Consider the following 9,025-nt stretch of genomic DNA (forward strand, 5'->3'; position numbering starts at 1 on the left):
ACTGTTTTTGATGCAGAGTCTCGGGAGTTTTGGTAAATATATCCAGTCATGGAATCACCACCACAGTCAAAATCGAGAGCCAGTTCCATTCGACAAAAAAACATCCCTGGGAACACCTGACACTCCCTGGGGATCCTCTGGGGGCCCCATCCTCTGGCGGGCAGGCGTGAGCTCCGAGCTTTCACGACTTGAATAATGCACATGTGGTCTGATTGTACTAATTTAATCTGGCTTATTGCTCCCGTGATAACAAAATGAATTTTCTATAAATCTAAAACTATTCTAAAAACGAGGGTTTGAAGCAGGTATATCGGTTAGGAATACATTTAGCTGCACGGAAAAGAAGCTCCAATCACAGCCCAGTTTTGGAGACCCAGCAGGCAAGTCAGGAGCCTGGACAGGCCCTACACCCTCGCCCCACCTTTCACCAGAAAGAGCGGGGTTCCCGGGCGCTGAGCCTCCTGGTGGGAGGGCGGAACTGAAGGGAAGCGCAAAGGCCAGAGGTCAGGGAGGCAGGATAACTGGGGCCCCGGCCAGGTCACATCTAAACTCACACCCACCTGCCCTCATTTTAACCCCAAGTGGACCCCTGCTTCCTGGAAAAAAACAGGAACTGTGGCATAAATAATTTACTGAAATTGGAGGAATAAATAAGACATTTGGGCGGGGTTACAAATAACTACAAATCCTAACCTATGCAGACAGGAAGGTGCTCCCGGCCCGGGGTGGAGCCTGAGCTAGGGGCGGGGCCTCCCCGCGAGGCGAGCCGGCGCCGGCGCGCGGGCGCCTCCCAGAGGTAGACGGCTTCTTTACAGCCAGGAAAGCATGGCGGCGGCGGCGGCGCCGCGGCCGCCCGGCCTCCGGGTCCTAACGCCGGCGCTGCCGGGCGGTCCCCGGAACCCGTCCCGGGCGCGCTGTGGGCCCGCTGCCCTGCGAGTGCCCGCGGAGCTGCACCCCTTGCACGATCCTCTGCACCCAGGAGCGGTGGGCGGCCAGGCTGATGTAGACGCCGGGCCGGTTGCGCTCTGCACAGCCCTCGCCCCAGCTGATGATGCCAGCCAGCAGCCAAGTGCCCCCCACTTGGCACATCAGGGGGCCCCCGGAGTCGCCCTGCGGAGAGGAGGACTGGTTAGAGACCCTTGTGGGCCAGGGCAACCAAGCCCAGGACCCTAGGCAGCGGGTGGCAGACGGTTCCTTTCGCTGGGAGAGGGGGACATTTCTCAGTCCCGGAGGCCTTGCTGCCTAACTCCACCAGGGACAGGAGGGCAGGGAAGGCTGGAAAGGACATGCTTCCCAGGTTCCCTCTGGAGAGAAGCATTTTGTGGGAGACTTTCTCCCTCCCAGCCCATCGGTGGGGAGAATTGTTACTTGCTTTACAGAAGAGGAAACCGGAGCCCAGAAAGACAAAATGGCTTGCTTAGGTGGCAATGTGAGCAGCAGAGTAGAAAATGCAACCAGGGCCTTAAAATGTCCCAGCCTGGGTGCTGACCATGGCACCATCCTGCCACCCCCTCAGGAGATGCCAGCTCACGGGGGGAGGGGGGAAGCTGGCCCACCTGAGATGTTCAGTACACCTTTGATGAGTGAACATATAGGTGAATGGCCAAGCCAGGCTGAGGCTGGGCTCCGTAGACATCTGGGGTCTTCCAGGTCACAGCTAACCGGGAGGGTCCCAGCAAGCAGAGATGAGCTCAGTGGAACAGGCCTGGGGAGAGGGTATGGTGCTTACCAGACAGGCATCTCGTTCCCCCTCCATGTAGCCAGCACACAGCATGTCCTCGGTGATGACTCCCTGCCCGGCTCCCTGCCAGTACAGGCGGCTGCAGAGTTCCGAGTCGATGATGGGAACCTTCAGCTTCTGTAGGGTCTGCGGTTGGGGCAGGGGCACTGGGGGCAGGGTGAGGAGAGTCAGGCTTGGGAAAGACCCTACTAGTTGCCTCTCCAGTTCCCTCCATTCCCCTCAGTTGCATTTCCGAAAGGCTATGGATCAACTCTGTCAGGCTCTCTAAAAATGCCTGCAGAAAGCCCAAATTCCAGGCTCCACTCTGGACCTACTGAATCTGCACATGAGCACCTGAGATCTTTAACAGAGTCTCTGATGTCCACACAATGGTCAGAACCATGGTCCAGGCTCATCCCATCCTGGGCTTTACCCAGCATAGGGATGCTACGGAGTAACTGCTCAATAAATGACCACTCAGTGTGGAATGCATCAGGATTTGAGGAAGCCCCCACAGCCCAGACGATCTGCAGACCCTCCCTAGAGCATAATTCCAGCTCTCACAGGAGCCCTAAGGATGGATGTGGGGAGGCCGCCTGCAGTGTTGGAATCAGCGGGGTCCTCAGACACCTGAATTTGGTGTAATCTCCCTGAATTATTTTGGAAACTGGTTAAAGTCCCATTTTTCTTACACCCTTTACTTAGTCCTTTTTCTTTTGCCTTTTCTTAGTCCCTCCTGATTGCTCTTCTCCCTCTCTCTGTTCTGCTTCTCTACCTCTTATTTTATCTAATCTGCTTTGTGTTTCTCAATTTTTCCGAACCTCCAGACTTGGTCTGACAATTTTATTTTACGATCATGGAGACTATAGCCTCTTGGGGATTTGGTTGCAATTATAGAATACTGCCGCCAGGGGGTGCCTGATCCCACTTTGGAGTCTGGGTTGTTTCATGTTCACTGGATTTGGCTGGGCCCCACATCTGTCCTTTCAACTATCCCTAGATTGCTTAAAAGCTTCGTTGCTCTGGCTGTTGCCTCAGTACCTGGCCAAAAATGCCTTTAAACTATAAATTATCCAAAGTTGTCCACCTCGGTTTTGACTTCTAGAATTGCAGCCCATTTTTGTCTCTGCTGTGCTGTGCCTCTGGCCTCTACCCTTTGCTGTCATGGCACCTGCGTCTGAGTGTCCACTACCCTCTGTCCCCATCCAGCCCCAACCAGCTGGTGGGAAGAAGCCGCACCTCCATCTCGGACACTCCCCCAGCCTGCAATCCAGCAGTCGGTGCTCCGAGGCAGGTGGACAGAGGAATCAGGCAGGCAGACCGGCAGGATGCGCTCAGAGAACTGGACGGAGTGCTCGAGGCGCACCAGGGCGATGTCTGCACGGGAGACCCCCCTCCAGGAGTACACAGGGTGGGGCTGCACCCAGGCGACACCCACCGTCTGGGACCTCTGGCCAGGGTTCCCCAGCTGCCAGGCCCCCAGCAGCACAGAGAACTGGGAAGGCTTGTGCAGGTTGCTGGAAGAAAGGGGGAGCGTTGGGGTCAGCCAGGGACCTCCAGGTGGCCAAGAGGGCCTGGGAGGCAGTGTGTGGGCACAGGCACCTATATGAAGGCCCCTGGAAAACAGAAGAGGCTCCTGGGAGGAAGCAGGGTTTCTCCTGAGGGGACCGAAGACTGGACCGAGGGCTGGGAGCCAGGGCTGTGAAGGGAGCCCAGGATCGGGGCAGGACGCCTGGGAATCAAGGGGCGCAGACGGGCCCTACCTACCCTTTGAAGCAGTGGGCAGCGGTGACCGCCCAGCGGCTGGTCAGCAGGGAGCCTGCACAGTGGTGGGTCCCGTTCCTCTGGATGCTCACCACCCAGGGCCACTCGGCATCAGCGCTGTCCTCACCACCCACGACCCGGCTCAGACGCTGGGGCTTCCCGCAGGCTGGGGGCGCTGGCAGAGGAGGGTCCCAGTCTCTGTCATCCGCCCAGCACCATCCTCGCCCCCTTCCAGCTTCCCCCCACCTCCCTCCGGGGCTCTGACCCGCGCACCTCCTGCCCCGCCCTGCACACACCCGCCCTGGCCGGGCCTCCCCGCTCCTGGTCTGGGCTCCCCCTCCAGGCCCCTCTGCCCGCCTCCCGCTCCAGCGCCCCCCACAGACGGACTCACAGACCCTGTCCTCCCCTCACCGTCCCATCCAGGGCGGCTCCTACTCACCAGGTGTCTTGGCAGCGTCCAGGGTGGCTGAGGGCAGGAGAGGTCAAGGGTCAGCCCGTGGGGAGGGGCCCCTATCCCAGGGCCCAGCGGCCCAAGCGCTCATCCCCTCGGGCCCTGCTGGGTCCAGGCAGGGCAGACAGAACCCCAGCCTCCAGCCTGGGGCTGAGGTCTAGTCCTGGGCCCTCTCTCGCTGAGGGGAGGAGTGGGGAGCACACACCTGACCCTCAGGCTTTCCTCCAGACCCAAGTCTATGGCCTGACACCCCTGCCCCTGCCAGGCCGCAGGAGGAACACAGAGGGGCGCCGGGGGGAAGGGAGCAGGTGGAAGATGACTGATAATAACAGGGGAGCCGAGGATGCCAGCCTCTGTGTGCCAGGCCCGCGCTTGAGCCTGCCTGCAGTGCTTCACGGATGCTCACAGCTGCGGGGAACTGAGGCAGTGCAGAGAGCAGGCAGTGTGTGGAGGGCACCAAGGGAAAGGAGCTGACAGGGAAAGGTGCAGGAGGAGGGGGACCCTGGAAGGGCAGAGGAGGGAGGGCAGCAGGTCCCCAGACTCACCTGGAGCCGCTAGAAGCAGCAGGGAAGTGAGGATTCGGAACCCGCTCCCACCCAGGGCTGGGGGCATCCTGGAAGCCACCGAGGCGCGGGGCTGGCGGCGGGAGTGTGCACGCCTGCTGCAGCCGCCCCGGGTTTTATCCGGCAGGTGGAATGCCGTCGGACCAGTCCCCTGAGTGAGTGGCTCAGGCCCCGCCCCCGGACTGTCAGTCACGGGAGTGGGTGGGGCTGTGGGGAGGAAATGCGCCGTAACGGGGACTGGGGCCTCTAGCTGAGACCCCCACCTGCGACCTGGGTCAGTGGAGCCAGAACTCTGACGCTGGGGCTCAGGACCCAGGCTCCGGGTGCGGGCCCGGCCCCAGCGATCCAACCCGGCCTTGACACTGACTGGGGGGGCGGGCAGAGTGAGGTCCCCACAGCTTGAAAAGATGGGGCTCTGGGTGGGGAAGTGAAGGTGCTCAGACCCCAGAGCCTGGGTCTGCACTGGCCGAAGACTGAGGTCTGGGGTCTTGGGGTGGCGCCAGGGCCCAAGGGAGGTGGGCTGGCAAGGGGGCTGCCCAGAGGCTTAGCAGAGGCCTCCTCCTCCAGGGTCCCCGGATGCCGTGCCTCGGCGGGAGATCTGGCCCAGCCCAGGCTCTGGGCACCGTTAGCCCACTTCCCAGAGAGCTGCGAACGAGACCCCCAGTGGCCACGTATTTGCATGACAGCTCACCCCTCACCTGGACATCCCTGCAGCCCAGGTGGGGCTGCCAGGTGGGGAGGACGGCCAGGTGCCCCCTGGCTGTTGACTGACGAGCTGCCTGGGATGGTCTGGAGTGCCCAGTCCCACACCCACCCCTGCCTTGCACTCCTGGGACACCTCACACACGCACCCCCCTGGGGTCAAAGGCCTTTGGGCTGTGCTTGGGAGGCTGGGTGGGGGCCGGACCCACCCCTTCACAGCCAGGGTGCTTCCCCAGAAATCTGCCCCTCAGCCCCGCGCTAGCCACAGCCCCACCCCAAGCAGGGACAGGCCCCTCCCTCCCCTTGTTCTTACCCGCATTCCTTCTGCAGCCGGGGAAACTGAGGCCCCCTAGGGAGGCTAGTGATGTGCCCAGGGTCCCCAGATGGTGAGAGGCAGAGCCCGGATAGGTACCCCAGTTCTGGAGAGGGGCCACTGGAGTGGACTCAGGACAGCCAGAGGGAGCTCAGTCCAGTGGGTGGCAGTAACCCCTGGGGTCAGAGGAGCTGGGTGGGCGGGGCGGGGAGCCCAGCGCAGGCTGCTCAGGGGAGAAGGACCCCGGTGCGTCCTGCAGGGCAAGTGGAGCTGGCCCTGCAGAGGGTGGGCATGGGGTCCAGCAGAGGGGGGACCGGGCATGGGCAGGGGAAAGGACTGAGGGCCGGTGAGCCTCGGGCTGGGCCGCCACAGGTGGGTCCCCGTGCCCAGCCCCTGGGCAGACAGCCACAGCCGCACAGCTTGGCCAACACGCTCTGCCCCCAGAGCCAGCCCTGGGGTGGACTCCGTCCTGCCACCTCCTCAGGCTGTTAGGGTCCCCCGGGATTGTCAGCCCCCCAGAGGATGATGGCTGTGTTCCTGGCCCCTACTTCCTGGGAGGGCGGGGAGCACCTCGGGGTTAAACTGCAGGCTAGACCACCCCTTCACATCCAGGTGATCCCCTGCCTGCCCCCCACAAAGATAAGCCCAGGAGAGGGGTGCAGGAGCCCTGAACAGCCCCCAGTAATTATGTGTCCCAGGACCAGTGGGGGAGCCTGTGGGGAAACACCCCGGCGGAGAGGCCAAGGTGAGGGGCAGTTTCTATGGGGCCCCAGCAGCAGAAATACCAGCAGCTAGGTGGGGGGAGGTGCCCCTCGACTCACCTGCTCATCATCCTGGGTCTGCCTGTGCACCCACAGCTAGTCACGCCACTCCCTCATGACCCCCGACCTCCTCCCTTCCTGAGTCCAAGGTGGTTGGCCTCCTGGCTCACTCACAAAGCCCTTACTGGGCACCTGCTGTGTGCCAGGCACCAGGACACAAGGATGAATTGGACACAGGTCCTCTCCTCAGGCAGCAGAATCTCCCTGGGAGTGGGAGGCAGATGGGTACCAATGACAGTGAGGTGTCAGGTGCTGTGCAGGTAGGAGTGGGGTGGCGGGGAGAGTCAGGCAAAGAGGGGTGGTGGGCACAGACCCTGGAGAGCCGCCCTGAAGTTGTGTGCTGTGACTTGAGTGTATGGAGGCTCCCTGTGGATGCTCAGAACCTAGGCCAGTGCCTGGTGCATGCTGGGTTTCAATGGATGGTTGTTGAATGAATAAACGAGTGTGGAAGAGGTGAGTCCAGAGGGTTCTGCTGGGGACCTACCACTCCAGGCTTCTGCCTCTCCAGTCCAGCTTTTCTTGCCTTTCATAAGACCTGGATCACTGCCCAGGTGACCCAAGGGACAGGCATGTGGCCCCAGATGCTGCTGTCCCATGATGGGGTGGCCAGGAAGAGGGCCCTAAGGAGAAGCGTCCGATAGGAACCAGAGGAAGTCCTGAGAAGCCAGTGATGACTTCCCAGCACAAGTTCTGGGCAAGGACAGCAGAGACTGACTCTCTAATTGCCAGGGAACAGAGACCCTGGCATGAGTCAACATTCATTCAGCAAACCTACCTACTGAGCGCCCACTGAATGCTGGCCCCACACAGCATCCAGGTGGGCTCCTCCTCACCTGGGCACGAGGTGAGTGGGCTGCTTACCCTGCCGCCCACCCTGCTGTGTCCCTGCAGGCCATCTCAGGGCCACTGACACCTCACAGCGAGGTGTGGGTGAGGACAGAGCTGTGGGGGTATTGCCTGCACAGCTGGCGCCGGCAACGCTCAAGCCAAGAAGTGACTCACCAAGTGCATTTCAGGCACAGGAACCTGAGGCAGGCAGGTGGGAGCAGCCGCTCGTTACCCAACCACATCTCCGAGCAGCCGCCGTGAGCCAGGAGCTGCCCCGGGTGCCGCAGAGACAGCTTCAGGCCTGAGGGTTCGTCAGCTGCAAATCTGGGGACAGTAGGGTGTCCCTCTGACTCCTGAGAGAGGCCCTGATGGGGAGCTGCATGGGGCCTCGCCAGGGCGAGCTTGGTGGGCTCCTGCTGTCCTCTGTGCTTCAGATGCCCATGTGCCCTGGCCCTGGCTGGCAGGTGCCCGGTGTTGCTTTCTGCAAGGGGAGGCTGGTCTCTCTGAGCTGGGGAAGGCGAATCCTCCCCCCAGTGCGACCCCGCTGTGAACCACCCGCCCTGGGCCCGGCTCCTCTGTCCTGGGGTCAGAGCTGCAAACCAAGTATGGGAACCAGCCCTCCAGTACGTTCCGTTAGACCTGCAGGTGTGTGTGTGTGTGTGTGTGTGTGTGTGTGTGTGTGTGTGTGTGTGTGTGTGTGTGTGTGTGTGTGTGTGTGTGTGTGTGTGTGTGTGTGTGTGTGTGTTTAAATTGAGCAAATCCACATTTTAAAAAGCCCTGAAGTGTGTGTGTGTGTGTGTGTGTGTGTGTGTGTGTGTGTGTGTGTGTGTGTGTGTGTGTGTGTGTGTGTGTGTGTGTTTAAATTGAGCAAATCCACATTTTAAAAAGCCCTGAAGTGTGTGTGTGTGTGTGTGTGTGTGTGTGTGTGTGTGTGTGTGTGTGTGTGTTTAAATTGAGCAAATCCACATTTTAAAAAGCCCTGAAGTGTGTGTGTGTGTGTGTGTGTGTGTGTGTGTGTGTGTGTTTAAATTGAGCAAATCCACATTTTAAAAAGCCCTGAATTTGACCAAAGCTGCTGTGAGCACACGAGGTATCCATCTGACCTGCCCCAATGGACATGTGCACTGCCTATAGCTGCTGGACTGACCCGTGGGTGAGGGGACAGACAGCACAAGGTCCATCCACCAAGGCACAGCCCCACCCTGGCGAGGGCGTGGGGCATTCGGGCAGCTCCTGCTATGGGGGGCGTGGGGGAGTGGGAGGTAGGGGCCCCTGAGGTCCGGCTCCTGGGGCGGAGCGAGCAGAGCCCCCCTAAGGAACAGGCTCAGCTTATCTGTGAAGAGGTTGGGCCAGCACCACCAGGCCTGTCCTGACGCCTGACGTGACAGGAGTGAGGGCTGTCTGGGTGTGAAGGGCTGGTAGCCTCGCAGGGCTGAGTGCCGACTGGGCAACAGGCCGTGCCGTGCTCCTCTGCAGGCAAGGATTTCCGGGGCACTAATGGTTTCGAGGAACCTGGCCTGGCCGGCCCCGGAAGCACCAGAGGACACTGCTTACCGGCTGGCGTTTCATCACTGGGGAAGTCCTTCTTCCAGTCTAACCACACTCCCCAACTATCCTGGGAACCTGGATGTCAAGCCGGACTTCCTGCCTCTTGGAGACTTGAGTCAAATGGCCACAACCCCATCCCAGGTTGCAGGCCCCACCCCAAGTTCCCGGCACCCCCCTCTCTGAGCCTCACATTTCCCTCTGCCTCTCTCCAGGCTGCTCGTGGCCTGCCCTGCGCAGCTGTGCCCTCCCCCCTTCCTCACCTGGTGTTTCAGGGTGCTTGGAGGCTCCGCTGAAGTCTCACACTGCACACGCACC

At 60.9% G+C, this 9,025-nt stretch overlaps 1 protein-coding gene across 1 annotated transcript; it reads right to left on the reverse strand.

Annotated features, from left to right (window-relative positions):
* Positions 1-614: 614 nt before the first annotated feature.
* Positions 615-4,630, reverse strand: LOC108399810 (serine protease 22). The gene is made up of 6 exons (XM_037024464.2): positions 4,481-4,630; positions 3,924-3,950; positions 3,488-3,659; positions 2,960-3,237; positions 1,730-1,887; positions 615-1,110 (listed from the first exon to the last, which is right to left on the reverse strand). The coding sequence occupies exons 1-6, from the start codon at positions 4,545-4,547 to the stop codon at positions 868-870; spliced, it is 945 nt and encodes a 314-aa protein (XP_036880359.2). The 5' UTR covers positions 4,548-4,630; the 3' UTR covers positions 615-867.
* Between the last annotated feature and the right edge of the window lie 4,395 nt (positions 4,631-9,025).

Source organism: Manis javanica, chromosome 10 (assembly GCF_040802235.1).
Source record: "Manis javanica isolate MJ-LG chromosome 10, MJ_LKY, whole genome shotgun sequence".
In the NCBI taxonomy this organism is placed as follows: Eukaryota; Metazoa; Chordata; class Mammalia; order Pholidota; family Manidae; genus Manis; species Manis javanica.